Source organism: Zea mays, chromosome 2 (genome assembly GCF_902167145.1).
Source record: "Zea mays cultivar B73 chromosome 2, Zm-B73-REFERENCE-NAM-5.0, whole genome shotgun sequence".
Lineage (NCBI taxonomy): Eukaryota > Viridiplantae > Streptophyta > Magnoliopsida > Poales > Poaceae > Zea > Zea mays.
In genome coordinates this window covers 36,256,253-36,272,121 of record NC_050097.1, presented here as the reverse complement: position 1 = coordinate 36,272,121, position 15,869 = coordinate 36,256,253, and the positions used below count along the sequence as shown (strand labels likewise).

The 15,869-nt window shown below is 45.9% G+C and overlaps 1 protein-coding gene across 2 annotated transcripts; it reads left to right on the top strand.

Annotated features, from left to right (window-relative positions):
• The first annotated feature begins 1,684 nt into the window (after positions 1–1,684).
• On the top strand, positions 1,685–14,869 carry LOC541866 (protoporphyrinogen IX oxidase (mitochondrial)2). 2 transcript variants are annotated; one of them, XM_008670398.4, is made up of 17 exons: positions 1,685–2,012; positions 2,126–2,261; positions 8,168–8,233; positions 8,332–8,382; positions 8,473–8,529; positions 9,313–9,365; positions 9,619–9,655; positions 9,765–9,830; positions 10,034–10,074; positions 11,860–11,992; positions 12,645–12,833; positions 13,014–13,088; positions 13,233–13,359; positions 13,527–13,635; positions 13,713–13,787; positions 13,960–14,066; positions 14,354–14,869. In XM_008670398.4, the coding sequence occupies exons 1-17, from the start codon at positions 1,846–1,848 to the stop codon at positions 14,464–14,466; spliced, it is 1,602 nt and encodes a 533-aa protein (XP_008668620.1). In that variant the 5' UTR covers positions 1,685–1,845; the 3' UTR covers positions 14,467–14,869. The 2 variants fall into 2 exon arrangements, with proteins under 2 accessions (XP_008668620.1, NP_001105004.2); NM_001111534.2 differs by having other exon boundaries at positions 1,783–2,012; positions 9,280–9,365; positions 14,354–14,852.
• The last annotated feature ends 1,000 nt before the right edge of the window (positions 14,870–15,869 follow it).

Sequence of the window (15,869 nt, the reverse complement as noted above, 5' to 3'; positions counted from 1 at the left end):
AGTCTCCCCTGAATGCTTGAAAACATGTTATTGAAATGCAAACAACCTTAGTGTTCTCATCACTCCAGTCCGCTTGACTGTTATTGAAATGCATGCATATTATGGCACATTACTATAGAGTGAATGCTAATGGTACCATGATAAAATTATTACCTTGCATCAGAGAGGTTGACGTCCGGGGAGACAGAGCGTGCATAGGAGCGAGTTACAGCAGCTGGAGGTCGAGGTGCCCGCCCGCCCCTACGACGAGCTGATGGTGCTGGAGTTTGGCCGATGGTGCTCGTCGGTGATGCACCATAGTTACCATCTTTAGACATCCAGTCTTCCCCCAAAGCGGCGGCCGCTGCTCCATGAAACCATGCTAGGAGTTCATTGTCGTCACCAAGCTGAACACCATTGTCTTCCATTCCCTGAGCACCAACAGGTTCATCCTGGATAGAGGCGGTGATTCTCCTTCCCTGGGCAGCTGCCGGCGCGGTGGCGTGGCCCGCAACCAGCGTGACGCCTTGCCCTTTGGATGGGCGGCTGCCGGCGCAACAGCTGCTGACGCGGCGACGTGGCCCGCTGTCTGCGCGGCGCCTAGACCCCTTCCCTGGGTGACTGCTGTCATGGCGGCGTGGCCCGCAGCCAGCGCAGCGCCTTGCCCCCTTCCCCGGACAGCTGTCGGTGCGGCAGCATGGCCCGCAGGCAGCGTGACGTCGTGCCCCCTGGCATGGGCGGCTGCCAGCGCGGCGGCGTGGCCAGTCCCAGACGCTATGTTGACGGTCCGAGGGCCGGCGATGCTGGCGACCCGAAACACGACCACAGGAGCGACCCCGGCTGCGACAGCGTTGGCGGCCCAAGCCGTGGCAACGCCCTCATCGGCATGACCCGTCCGAAGCACGCCCTCGCCATCGTCTGCTATAGGCTCGATGGAGTTCAAACGATCGTTGACACCGTAGAACGCAGGATCGCCGGACAATGCTGCTGCAAGTGCCGCGGTGTGGCCGCCTGCGCCGTAGAAGTCCATCGGAAAATCTTCATCACCTGCCTCCGGCACTCCTCGCCTGTCGTGCGAGCGAGCAGATCTCCTTGCCGGTGATTTGTGTGACGTTGCGAGCCGTCCTCGGTGGTTCATCATTTGGGGAAAGAAACGAACGCCGAACTCACAGGGGCAAATGCGTTAGAAGATAATGCATAAAGGAGGCGGTGGCAAGAGTGTAATTGGGTGAAAGGGTATCTTGGAGCCGGTAGAAACCAGAGTTTGAAGGCTCTGCTTCTAGTCTCCTAGATATAAAATAGCTCTAGTTCTTTAACGGCTGTTGATGAAGAGCTGTTTTTGGTACAGCGTCATGATGAGCCGGAGGAGCCATCCTGAGACCTGTAGCAAAGGGGCCCTAAGGCTATCCGCACTCATACTACTCTAAATTTGTACTCTAAAAGAAATATTCTATCCTCGTCAGCAAGATTATCTACTCTATACCACAATCCTCCGCAGTCATGTTTACTCTATATCTCAACTCTATACCAACTACCACATATTATATTCTTTTTTTACACGTCAATTCTTTTTTATACACATTATACCCATGCGCTAGCTGTGCAGTCCGACCATACCCATACCGTACAGTGGATAGAGTTTTTTTGCCAGTTGCGCTAGCTGTGCAGTCCGACCACGCCTACGGCAAAATGGCGTCGCACACCCAGTTCATGGCTGCAGCAATTCATTTACTGAATACGGCGGTAACGTATGCTTTAGAGTCATCACTGCGGACAGCCTGAGTCCACCCCCCGTCCCTTTCCCTCTCCTACCTCCACCTCCACGACAACAAGCAAATCCCCATCCAGTTCCAAACCCTAACTCAAATGCTCGCTTTGACTGCCTCAGCCTCATCCGCTTCGTCCCATCCTTATCGCCACGCCTCCGCGCACACTCGTCGCCCCCGCCTACGTGCGGTCCTCGCGATGGCGGGCTCCGACGACCCCCGTGCAGCGCCCGCCAGATCGGTCGCCGTCGTCGGCGCCGGGGTCAGGTGAGCGAGCGCTCTTTCACTCTCCGAGCCTCGGGTGCGAGGGTTTTGGTACGTGTTTGTGCCTTCGAGGCGTTTGGTGAAATGGTTGTGTGGTGCTTTATGCCCTTGTGCAGCGGGCTCGCGGCGGCGTACAGGCTCAGACAGAGCGGCGTGAACGTAACGGTGTTCGAAGCGGCCGACAGGGCGGGAGGAAAGATACGGACCAATTCCGAGGGCGGGTTTGTCTGGGATGAAGGAGCTAACACCATGGTGAGAGCATTTCGGTTCTGCTTACAATTTGACGGCTTCGGTTGTGGCATTCTGCATAGCTGCTTGCATCTGCTCGACTTTGATTGTGCCATTAGTCAGTAGTCAGTAAGGTGACCCAATTGAACATCCTGTTAACTTTTTTGCATTAGCAGCTAGTGCTCATTGCCATGTTGTCATGTATTACGGTAGACGATAGTGATTATGGATGTCTTCTTGTTTTGTGTGTAGGTTAGTTATAAGGCCAGCGGTAATGCCTGAGCTGGTGGAAATCCAAGCTTAGGGTCAGCATCCAATTGCCTAAGCAATCTATAATAGACCCACATACTGATAGTTCACAAAAGCAACGGATAAAATGCATAATTTAGAACATATCTCAATTCAATGCACGATTATGCAACAAACATGATAAAATACGACGTTGTATAAAATACATATCTAATTATATATTTAATTATTTATATACCATTATTTGTTTCATCCATGCCTATTATGTCATCAACATGACTACATTGGCAAGTGAACATGAGCTTATACACAAAAGTTTGAATATTTAAAATCAGTGGGGGATGCAATATAAAACTACAATTTTGTAGCCTTCTACTCTTCGGCATGCCTTGCCGGAGAAGAAGATGATCGTTGGGTCATCTAACCGCTCACAAAATTTCAACCCGAACACTAGAAGAACACACTGAGTTTTGGTGCTCAAAATACACCACTACCTTTCTGTATTCTATTGATTCGATTAAATACACAATTATAAAGGCTCACAACCACAAATCATGGCACCAATATCAATATAGTTGAGAAAGGAAACTAATCAATTAGCTAAGAAAGGAAACTAACCATTCCGCTATGAAGGAAACAAGAAACCAAGCTGGATTATGCAACAATCTCCCCCTAAGCCTGTCTCAATTTATTTGACCATGACGTTGGATGTTGTGCTTGGCGCAGTAGTCGTTGAATGTGCGCGTCGTGAACTCGCCACCGTGGTCGTTGCGGAGCGTGCCCATCCTTCGCTTTTCCTCGACGCATGCCTGGAGTTGGATGATGGCCGTCGTAGCCTGGTCCTTTGACACCAACAAGGCAACAACACGGGCCACATGAAGTGACTCTTGTCGTCGATGACGAGGAGGAACATTCTTCCCTCTAGGCATCTTCGGGGTGATCCGAGTATCATACCACACAAGTCCGTGAACACCAGGTTGAGCAGATGAGGCACACAATACTTGAACGAACTTTGTCGTTGTCTCTGGACCAAATATCTCTCGTAGACCTCATTGATGTGGTCTATTAGCGGCAGTCCGCGCACCAGGTCACACTCTGTCAGTTCCCTAAGCCCCTGGAACTTGAGAAGTCTGAACCTAGCTTGCCATTGCTAGGAAACCTCCAAGCTACAGGCGGTGAGGCACATGAGCTGAGCGATGTCGAGGACGTAGAGGCGGCTCTTCGAACGCCGCACTTTGACCAACAATCATTGACACTGGTCCTAGATCTTGAGAACGTCGTTCTCGATCAAGACCTTGTGGTCGTCCTTATCGAGCTGACTTAAGCCGACGATGTTCGCTATCAGTCGAGCGATGAAGTAGATGCCAACCAACATTTGGTGCTTTTCACAATTGCAACTGAAGAGGACTATGTTGTGGCTTGTGGCCTTCGATGTTGACCATGGAGTCATTGTCGAACCGAATAGTTCTGCAGGCGCTAGTGTCGAGCCCAAAGAAGGCCATGCACTCCCCTATCACGTGGTTCTTTGTGCCAGTGTCGATCTAGTGTATGCTCCTGCCACCACCCTTCTCCCTGAGTTAGACGAACAATCGGTTCTCATTGAGGTTGTAGCCCATGTGGTGTTGACGTTTACTGTCGTCCACAGGCCTTTCATCTACAACTTCAACTTCATGAGCACCGTCCATGAATAGTAGTTGGTCTTGGTCAACAATGGGCATTGCCTATTGTCGCCACTCCCTCATGACCTGGTGGATCACGAGACTGTGGTCGACATTTCTAGAGCCACACCTCGTCTCCTAACGGTGATTCGTTGGTGAGGTAGTTCATCTGCACGCTACATGATTGCTAGCATGGCCCTGACAGCGATAGCGGCTCCGATACTAGATGTAGGCCCTGTTTGTTTTAGCTTTTTCAGCTTCTAGCCACCAGAAGCAGACTACCAGATGCCCAGCTTTTCAGACCGCTTCTATGAGAATCACTTTAGTCAAACCGTCCAAAATCAATGTGAACACAAAATCGGTTGAGTCGGTGCGATAGTAGGAAACTGTCACTTTCTACATCCTCAACCCTATAGACTCTTTTATCTTCCTCCGCATGTAATCTCCACGATACTCAGATTCTCTTAACAGCCAGATTCAACTTACAACCAATTTCTTAGAAAAACTCCTCAGAAAAAAGCTAAACCAAATAGGCATGTAGTCTTCTACTCGCCGGTGTGCCTTGTGCCCTTATCGGAGACGACGAAGATGATTCCTGGATCACCCAAACGCTCAAAAATTCAACACGAACACTAGAACACACTGAGTTTTGGTGCTACCAAAATACATTGCTACCTTTTGTATTCTATTGATCTGATTAAATACACAATTATAAAGGCTCACAACCACAAATCACGACACTAATCTCAATTAATTAGCTAAGAAAGGTGTTGGGTCCTGACAAGGGGGACCCAAACAATGGAGATAGTAGGAGTCACAACACGACAAATGTGGAATAGCAGTTCTCAAATGTCTTGTCATCCGTCCCACTCACCCTATTCGGGTGGGGGTATTTATAGAGTGACCATAGGGCAACCCCCTAAAAGTACGGGCTTGCTCCTGACTACCTACTACATCTTAAGAATATTCCATACAACAGTGTCATTGGGAACGATTACATAGTTCCTGCTACAAGCACCCAATTACATACCCGCTCTAGCGTTGGGGCAGACTTGCTACCGACGTTTGGGCCTTCTTCAGCTCCAGGGGAGCACGCTGCCACTGCAACATTGGCGTTCTAGGCCCCTCCAAGGGGGAGAAGTCTTCAAGCCTCCATCAAGGACCCTGCCTAATGCCCGAGCAATGAGACTGAAGTCCTTGGAGCCTCTAGGGTCGTCCACTAGTCGATCGGGCCTTCGGATGTGTTTGAGGCCTCCGATCGAGATTTCTGATGTTTGGCGCTGCTGGCGGAGTGTGTCTGTCAACTGCCACCCTAGGCAAAGATCTCGCCACGGTCTTTGTCGCCTTCGACGGAAGGGCGGCAACCGTAGGCTTTGCGTGCCATATTGGAGGGTATGTCCTTGCAAGGTGAAGTCTCCTTGGTAGTTCTCGCAACCTTCAGCGAGCCTTGCATTTATTGGAATGAAGTCTGAAGGTAGATTAGGGCATTAGGCAGAGCCGGCCAGACTAATGATCGACGAGGTCCTGTTTGGCCTTCTCCCCAACAAAAGAAAACTAACCAATCAGCAATCAATTAGCTAAAAAAGGAAACTAACCAATACACTAAGTGTAAGATAATGTAAAGCTTGTGTATTGCATAGGATGGTTACATATATATAGACTCAAAACCCTAACCATAATGGGTCAGCTGCCCAACTACACATACATGGATAATAGGAACACACTCTAATATCCCCCATAGTCGCAACGAGAGCACCACCAATGATGAGACTAGAGCAGAAGCTGAAGGTAGGAGCCGACGGGTTGAAATCCCCACGCAGTCAAGGGTGCGCGTGTTGTGGCTGGAGTAGAGACCGGTGTGCACTCCATGTAGATGATACCCCTTGGATGCCGAGGTAGCCAAAGTCGAGGTGGCCGTGTTCGGGAGACACGCAACATGGGCCTCGTTCTTCGGAGGGGTCGACGTTCGAGCGTCAACTATCGGTGGGGCGACACAACAAAAGAAGAGCAGCGGCAGCGTGAACCTTCTTACTTCTCTCGTCCAGTCGTCGGGGAGCCCCGCTAGGGGTCGGCGGTAGCGCGCGCGTCTGCGCCAGTCAGGGTGGTCGCGCTCGCGGCAGAGTAGAAGGTGTAACGACGGATCCGACCGGGAAGGTCATGGCAGCGATGAATCCAGCCATGAAGACAACGATCCGGCCAAAGAGACGGCGGATCCAGCCGGGAGGGTCGCAACAATGATGAATACGGCGGGGAAGGCCGCGACAGCGACGAAGGCGACGAAGAAGGGGGAAGGGCGACAAGGCGGTTCCATCCGGGCAGGGGCCTGCACCGGTCCTGACAGGGGTGTTTGACGGCGACGAGAGAAACTTGAAGGATGGGGGACACTGCTAGGCGTCTCAGGTGACAACAACCTACGCGTCGGAGGCGCCTGCAGTCGAGCATGGGCCCAAGAGTAGGGGGCGCGTTGGTGGCACCGTCGACCCTACTGGCTGGCCAAAGGAAAGGTCACGCAGTAGGGAGGTCGTCGTTGTTTAGGAGGAGGAGGCCGGTGCTGGGGGAGAGCGCGTCGGCCACCATGGGCGCTTGCTGGCCAGGGGCACGCTGTCAGGGGGCGGTGGTGCGACCAGGCGGAGGAGGGAGGCGAGTGACGCGTTCATGGATGGACGGCCTAGCGACGACGTGTCCACAACCGAGGGGGAGGGGAGCCCGACCGCGGGGGGGGGGGGGGGGGCATGGTCGAGGTCACGCCCCACGGTGCCCAGGGCGGTGCTCCTAGTGTTGCAGGGGCAGCTGCAGAGGGAGGAGAGCTGGCAGAGGCACGACCATAGGAAGGGTCAGGGTCGGCTGCGCAATGGAGACAGGGAAGCCGCGTGGCCGCGACGAAGGGAGAGGAGTGCGCCGCCATGTGGGGGAGTAGCGATGGTGCGGACAGACGGGGCAGATCCAGCGACGGAAGGGGCGAGGCCGGTGACCAGGGAGAAGAAGAGACCGACGCGTTCGCGTCGGGGGTCCGAGCAGGGGAGGAAGGAGTAGGCGGGGAAGGGAGCCACCCCCCGAGAGGGAAGGATAGCATCCTGGGGCAGCAACGTAGACATCGTGTGGTCGGCGGCCTGGGGGTGGGAGAAGGGAAAACCTAGCCCTAACCTAGTTTGGTACCATGTAAGATAATGTAAAGCTTGTGTATTGCATAGCATGGTTACATATATATAGACTCAGAACCCTAACCCTAATGGGTCGGCAGCCCAACAGTGGTGCCTGCCCAACTACACATACATGGATAATAGGAACACACACTAACACTAAGAAAGAAACAAGAAACCAAGCTGGATTATGCAACAACGGATTCAATTTCTTCAAATGAATATTTGAAATAGAGAGGATTGGACATGAACGTAGAGTTTGTCTGATTGTTGAAATCAGGAGGAAATGAGGAATGAAACACTGACCCGCTTCATTACTTATTTGGCTCCCACCTGCGGCACTGCACATCGGCAGTACAGCACTGGGACACTGCCTCTCTGCATTTCCTGCACTGCTGGATCAGGCAACCAGCAACACATGACCCACTCGCTTGCAGCCTCGCTGGGCAGCAGTAGAGTTGCTGTCTAGGTCTGTCCTCTAGGCACCATGTCCAGGCTGGGCTGCACTATTATAGGTCCAGCCACACCACCACTAGGGTTAGATGGCACCCGGCTAGTGGGAGTGATCGAGGTAGGGAGTGTCAGAGCTGAGCAAGAGGACAGAGGCTAGAGGGTGGCAGGCGATTTTTGGATGCAAGGTCATTAAGGCGACATGAACCTGGGCGAACCATGAGCTGGCTTATCTACTTGAATTAGCATGTGTCCTGATGGCTCAGCCTATAACTGATGGGCTTCTATTGCTATGCTAGGCCACGCCTCAGACAAATTTATAGGAAACCTGACTAAGTCTAGAATTAATGAGGGTATAAGAGAGGTTTTGGGCCATGCCTAGGGCTGTGACCAGCAGATTAGTTGATGAGGTTGCTTATTTTTTTGCCTGCAGACAGAAGGTGAATGGGAGGCCAGTAGACTGATTGATGATCTTGGTCTACAAGACAAACAGCAGTATGTATGTGCAAATGTCGCCCGCGAAGCATTCATAGTTTTTGAATGATGTCTTTGATCTGTTTCCATTTCATTTAGCTGATGGTTCAATATCTGTTTCAGCCTAACTCCCAACACAAGCGTTACATTGTCAAAGATGGAGCACCAGCACTGGTAAAAGGGCTTTGATGTAATCATGCATGTCTCTCTTTTCGTCATGTATTCTGCCTCACTTTTGAATATCCTGCCTTTTGGTCTCATAAGATTCCTTCGGATCCCATTTCGCTAATGAAAAGCAGTGTTCTTTCGACAAAATCAAAGGTATGTTCAGCCATTGAGTACAAACTGCCGAGTGCCGACTAACAAAATGTCATAACATTGCTAGTATCAATGCCTACCATCATCAATTGAAGTAGTTTGTTAGTTACTTTAAGGTAACTACTTGATAAATTCTTATATTCCTCCATTTATTTTTCCTTCAAGCTATGTGTTTATGATCTGCGGTGATTATGTCATTTTATTCTAAAAAAAACTCGACCTGCGGAGGGTAAGACAACCCCTGGACATTATATTAAGAAGACCTTCTCAAGTGGGTTGAGAAAACCCTCAAACCCCTGCTCCACCCATACACAGCGGCACCGTAGCCCATGTGAGAATGACAGCGATTGGGGCCATGCATTAGACCTGTGCTTTGGCGTGGGACGGACGAGGGGATTTCCCCCGAACCCCTGCCGTAGCCCATGTGAGAATGACCGCAACTAGGGCCGGACATTAGACTTGTGCTTTAGCGTGGAACAGATGAGGAGATTTCCCCCCGAACCTCTGCCACACCCATACACAACGGCACTGTAGCCCATATGAGAATGACCGCGACCAGAGCCGGACATTAGACATGTTCTTTGGCGTGGGACAGACGAGTGGAATTTTTAACCTTAGATTGAAATTCACTCTCACAGGGAGTTGAACTCAGGACATGAGGGTGCTACTCAGACCACGTAACCAACTCAGTTAGAGGCCTTCGTATGTCATTATGTTTTAACTGAATTATGTTTTATCTGTGGCTCTTTGAAGATTGCGTTATTTTTTGAACCATTTCTCTACAAGAAAGCTAACACAAGAAACTCTGGAAAAGTGTCTGAGGAGCACTTGAGTGAGAGGTGAACCTTCGTATTCTTCGTGTCTTGCATTGATATGAAATTTAAAATTGCAATCATATATCAATATATCATACTAGTATTATTTTCTTTAAGTAAGTCTTGAGCTATGCGTTATACCTATCGATTCCTCATTATTTTCAAATTCTGAAAATCAATATTATGGTATCCCATATAATATACACCATTGCAGTGTTCTCTTTTGAGTGTAGAGAACTAGAGATAATAGAATTATCTTGTTTGAAAACATTTGCAGTGTTGGGAGCTTCTGTGAACGCCACTTTGGAAGAGAAGTGAGTTATCATTTCTGGAACGAACTATGGATAATGAAGTGACTGAAAGTTAACAGCTTCAGTCAACATCAGAATGAGCCATGGCTAAGAACATCTAAATTTCTTACAGGTTGTTGACTATTTTGTTGATCCATTTGTAGCTGGAACAAGTGCAGGAGATCCAGAGTCACTATCTGTGAGTTACTATGCTCTTTCCCATTTTTTGCATTTATGGATTTTAGATATGCATATTGCTTCGTATTTTCACAGTAAATTGTTTATATAACTAATTATGCATTACAGTACATGTGCCTGATTGTGTTTTAGGGCAAAATCATTATTTATTGTTTGTTTTCATTAACTTCTATGTTGGTTTGAGTAATTGTTTGTTTTGTGCAGATTCGTCATGCATTCCCAGCATTGTGGAATTTGGAAAGAAAGTAAGTTGCATGCCAATTGTCTTTCTCATTGATTTAGTTTATTTTATTACCTTTTTTAGTATAGTTGTCATGGTCATATTCTTCCTTTTGCTATCTCTGGGTCTTTCCGTGCATTCTTATATTAGCACAAGCATAATGTTGTACGATGTCATCATATCAGTTTGAAACTGTTGAGATCTTTCAAGTCAGTATTTTATTATATTACCATAAAACTTAATTTTTCATGGCTTTCATGAATTGGGCCCTGGCAGATGAACACCTGTTGTTGCTGCATTGTTTTTTTCCTCGAATACGCATGAGGTCTGCATATCATTTCATTAAGGCCCCGTTTGTTTCGTTGGAATTCAATTCCATTTTAATAATTATAATTTAGACAAAACTAATTAAGTTCATATATTTATATATGTAATATATTTGTATATTATCCTAAATCATATGAGAGAGATAGTTATATATTACATTTATGTTATAGCGAAGCAAGTATAAGAGTGTTATAAGTTGTACATCGGAAAAATAGTATGTAAATCTATAGAATCAATTTCCATTTCTCACCCCATGAATTTGAGATAGGCTTATATGATAACTTTGGAAAGCGTTGGAATGTCACATCCTAAAAAAAATAGCTTATTCCATTAGTAAGATTCCAATTCCTCAAAATGAAATGAAACAAACGGGACCTAAAAGAAGATAGCCAAAACAAGAATACACGATAAGAACACACTCACACCTTACAAACAGATCTGGCTACATACTCGCCTGATTCAAAAACAACAAGAATAAACAACCTAAAAGATTCAAGGCTCAAACTAGCCTCCAGGAGCTGAACATCCTTAGCTCCTGCCCTACCCCAATACCAAAGGTCACTCCCAGCCATAGATAAGGCAGCAGCAAGGCGAGGGGGTTTGCCTTTGAATAAGCAATCATTTCTATGTTTCCATAAGGTCCAGGCTCCCAGGATAACAATAGAGTTAAGACCTTTTTGCATGAACAAAGGAAGAGAGGAAGAAGCCTTCCTCCACCACTCCAGAAAAAAAGATTTCTTCAAGCTGCGGGTGGACTGCCAGGCCAATCCAGCTAAGGAAAAAGAACCAGAACTGCCTTGAAAAGACGCAAGAGACTAGGAGATGGTCTAGAGTTTCAGGAACCTGGTCACACAGGACACAGGCCTCATGGTGGGGCAAGCTTCTCCTTTGGAGCCTATCAGCTGTCCAGCATCTGTTGTGGGCCACTAGCCATATGAAGAAAACACCTTTTGGTGGCGCCCAGGTGTTCCAAATCTGCTCCCAAGGCTCAAAGGTTATTGAACCTTGCATGATTGCCTCATAAGCCGATTTAACAGAGTATTGCCCAGAGGCGGAGAGGCGCCAGAGATGTTTATCTAGCATTCCTGGCTGCAGCTGCACCCCTTCCAAGGCCTCCCAACAAACACCGAATTCTTGCAGCACTTGCCAGGAAGCCACTTCATGAATATCCTGAATCCATCTCTTGTTTGTTAATGCTTCCAAAACTGTTCTCCGGTTAGCAGCCCTCTTCAGAACCATGCTGAAAATGAGGGGAGCAAGCTCTTCAATACGACTATGCTGCATTGTTGCTTGCTGTTTTCACCATACTTGTCTTTGTTTTATTTTTATCATCTTTTCTGATAACCTAGTGCAATTTTCCTTGAAGTTTAAATTTCAGCACTTTGTTGTTACAAATATGGTTAGATCTTATCTTTGTTCAACTATGTTCATTTATAATCTTTTTTTCAACCATGTTGCTTCATGATTCTGTGCTCCCTCCCAGGTATGGTTCAGTTATTGTTGGTGCCATCTTGTCTAAGCTAGCAGCTAAAGGTGATCCAGTAAAGACAAGACATGATTCATCAGGGAAAAGAAGGAATAGACGAGTGTCGTTTTCATTTCATGGTGGAATGCAGGTATTCTCCTCCATTGTTTTTTTCCAATTAGAATCCCTTGATTGAATTCCTTTTGTCTGTTTTATTACTATCAAATATTTTAATTTGGAGCCCTTGAAATTTTCATCAGCCCTACTAATTTTGTTGGTGCCGTTTAAAAATGGTGAGTTCAGATTTCAGACTGCAAGTTATTTATTTGTTAAACTCAAGGATATTACTTCACAATGAGTATCACTTTAACACTTAGAAAAGCTATTAGTGTGTGGTACTGTGGTTATGCTTTACATTCATATCCAACTCAAGGATTCTGTTACATCCTACCATAATCATTCTTTGTAGACATGATACATGCTTATTAGCTTGCGAAGATATGTGTTTTGAGCAAATAAATTGAAGTGAAAATATATCTTTTAAACAAACTATATGTTTTTGACATTGCAGATAGTTTGCATGGAAGCAGTGATGAGTCCTGAATATACTCATCTATCATGAGAAATACAAACAAATCTAGATTTTTATACTTACTTTGGCTCCTTATCCCTTACCCACTCTATGGAATGCATGTTTTATAGCATTCAAGTATACATACTGTCTGACATTTCACATTTATGTTGTTAAGTTATATGTTTTGTTTTCCTGGCTGAGTAAGTTCAAAAGTTCTTTGTTATTTCAGTCACTAATAAATGCACTTCACAATGAAGTTGGAGATGATAATGTGAAGCTTGGTACAGAAGTGTTGTCATTGGCATGTACATTTGATGGAGTTCCTGCACTAGGCAGGTGGTCAATTTCTGTTGATTCGAAGGATAGCGGTGACAAGGACCTTGCTAGTAACCAAACCTTTGATGCTGTTATAATGACAGTAAGAACTGCTAACCTGCTTCTGTCTTTTAGAGTTTTGGTCTCTGGTCAATGATCTGGCAAATTGGTTGCCATTGATCCTGTAGAGTTTCAGTTTGGTAATTTTGTTCTCGGTCAGGCTTTTATAAACGTCAACCACAGTTGTGAACAATAATATTTGCCTTTTTATTTTTTCCTTCAGGCTCCATTGTCAAATGTCCGGAGGATGAAGTTCACAAAAGGTGGAGCTCCGGTTGTTCTTGACTTTCTTCCTAAGGTCAGGTTAGGATCAACCTTTTAGGTTAAGAAACACAACAGTTGACCTTGTTGTTCTTGCAAGATATTATATACAATTTTACAATCATGAGATGTCACTGCTTTCGTTATCCACATTTCATTTTGTCTTTTTCAAATTATGTAGATGGATTATCTACCACTATCTCTCATGGTGACTGCTTTTAAGAAGGATGATGTCAAGAAACCTCTGGAAGGATTTGGGGTCTTAATACCTTACAAGGAACAGCAAAAACATGGTCTGAAAACCCTTGGTAGGTCAGCTCAGCCTTTTTGGGCTCTTTTCAGTTTGCAATTCTTGTTATTTTGAGGTTTGCGCCATGAATTAAATGGCATAGAGCAGCTTGCCTCGTACTTCACACTTTGGTTTGCTTTAGTATTCTATTCCTCATCTTTAAATGTGCCAATGTTTATCGTGTAGGGACTCTCTTTTCCTCAATGATGTTCCCAGATCGAGCTCCTGATGACCAATATTTATATACAACATTTGTTGGGGGTAGCCACAATAGAGATCTTGCTGGAGCTCCAACGTATAAATCTTATTTTGATGATTTATGTTGTTTCCTCATTTTTTAAACTAGATCGTTCTGATAGTGTACTTATATAGGTCTATTCTGAAACAACTTGTGACCTCTGACCTTAAAAAACTCTTGGGCGTAGAGGGGCAACCAACTTTTGTCAAGTAAGTACGCAAACTTACAGTTTCTAATTGTAGGTATTACTCATCTGCTATATGTTGTTTTCCATTCTTGTACTGGTATTGTTGTCTGTCATCTTTTAGAGACTGAGGTTTGTGCAAATCTTTTGATCACATGATCATGTTCTTTTTGTTTTTATCTTTTGGTGGTACTCAGGCATGTATACTGGGGAAATGCTTTTCCTTTGTATGGCCATGATTATAGTTCTGTATTGGAAGCTATAGAAAAGATGGAGAAAAACCTTCCAGGGTTCTTCTACGCAGGTAAGCCACTAGATGCACTTTTGTTTAAAACAAATGTTAGGTATAGGAATTATACCTCTTGTTTACTGCCTTACTGATTACCACAACATTTGTGCAGCATCTAGTCAATCAGCTATGATTTTATGATTTCCCATGACAACTCACTTTCCTTTTCTTCAGAAATTAGTTCTCTTACAAAGCAAAACATATAATTAATAATTTTATATAGTTAGTGAACCATAGCAGTAACCCCAAATTTTGGTGTTGTAATAGGCTGAAAAGTTTTATTGGACTTTATTGTCTTGTAGGAAATAACAAGGATGGGCTTGCTGTTGGAAGTGTTATAGCTTCAGGAAGCAAGGCTGCTGACCTTGCAATCTCATATCTTGAATCTCACACCAAGCATAATAATTCACATTGAAAGCGTCTGACCTATCCTCTAGCAGTTGTCGACAAATTTGTCCAGTTCATGTACAGTAGAAACCGATGCGTTGCAGTCTCAGAACATCTTCACTTCAGATATTAACCCTTCGTTGAACATCCACCAGAAAGGTAGTCACATGTGTAAGTCGGAAAATGAGGTTAAAAACTATTATGGTGGCCGAAATGCTCTTTTTTGTTTTCCTCACAAGTGGCCTACGACACTTGATGTTGGAAATACATTTAAATTTGTTGAATTGTTTGAGAACACATGCGTGACGTGTAATATTTGCCTATTGTGATTTTAGCAGTAGATTCTTTGCCAGATTATGCTTTACGCCTTTACAGTGACCTAGGAGTCAAGGGCCCCACATATTATATTTATTTACCACTGCTTTCCTTGAGTAATTTGTACCAAAAGAAGCAACGACCATCTCATCCGAAACTTCAGTGATTCTATCACTCTACAGTTATCTTCGTGTGCCATTGTTTGTTTTGTGTAGTGAAAACCTACACTTGCGGTCATCAACAACCATTGTCACTTCTATCAGACTGTACAGTAGCAAGTGGTGTCTGTTGAGTCGACAAGTGAAGCAGGTGAATTTTTGCTAGCTCTTTTCATGAGGCCATAGCTGATAGTTCTCCACTTGGAGAGTGACTGACTGATGGTGTACCCCATTGACTAAAGGTCGATACCTCGATCTCGATTGATCATTCACAGGTCAGCTAGCGGCCGAACTGAGTCTGGTGAAAATCCAGGTAAAAGATACGCTTGTACGACATGCGTGCTTCGCTCTTTCGTGCATTATCATGATGCTCCTCTCTTCTTTCCTTTTTATCTTTGCCCCCCTCTCTTTTTGACGTCTAGAGCACTCCATAACCACCATGGGCTATACAAGTGGATTACATGATGCTTGAAGCCTGGTTGTGGTTCATAGAAGCACTATTTGTCCATCATTATCCTTGTATAGTTTCAGAAAGGTGTCCGCATCCCAATTCCCATAGTGCACTCCGCTTCAGCCAGGACTTCAGGACGGGAAGCATAGTTATGTATGACTTATGAGGCAGTGCAGCTGCAAAACAGCAAAAGGGTTTTGGCTCCCGTGTGTGAGGAAAATAATGAAAGACGCATTTGCTTGGCCTTGGGAACTTTAAGGCGCAAGCAAACATGAGTAGGGCGCTCCTTTGTCCTTTGGGAGCCTTTATGTCGTTCGTTGCATGCCCTTTTTCTTTTTCTGCACATCCTTCCCAGTACTAGCTATTTGTATGAGCATTTGAGCATGCATGGCGGCCACTGACCATTAAAGGAGCGGAGGTACGCTAGCACTAGAAGAAAGTTAAAGGAGTACAGTGGATTATTCTTGACAGCCTTACGCCCATGAAGCGGGCCGGCGGCGTTTCTGG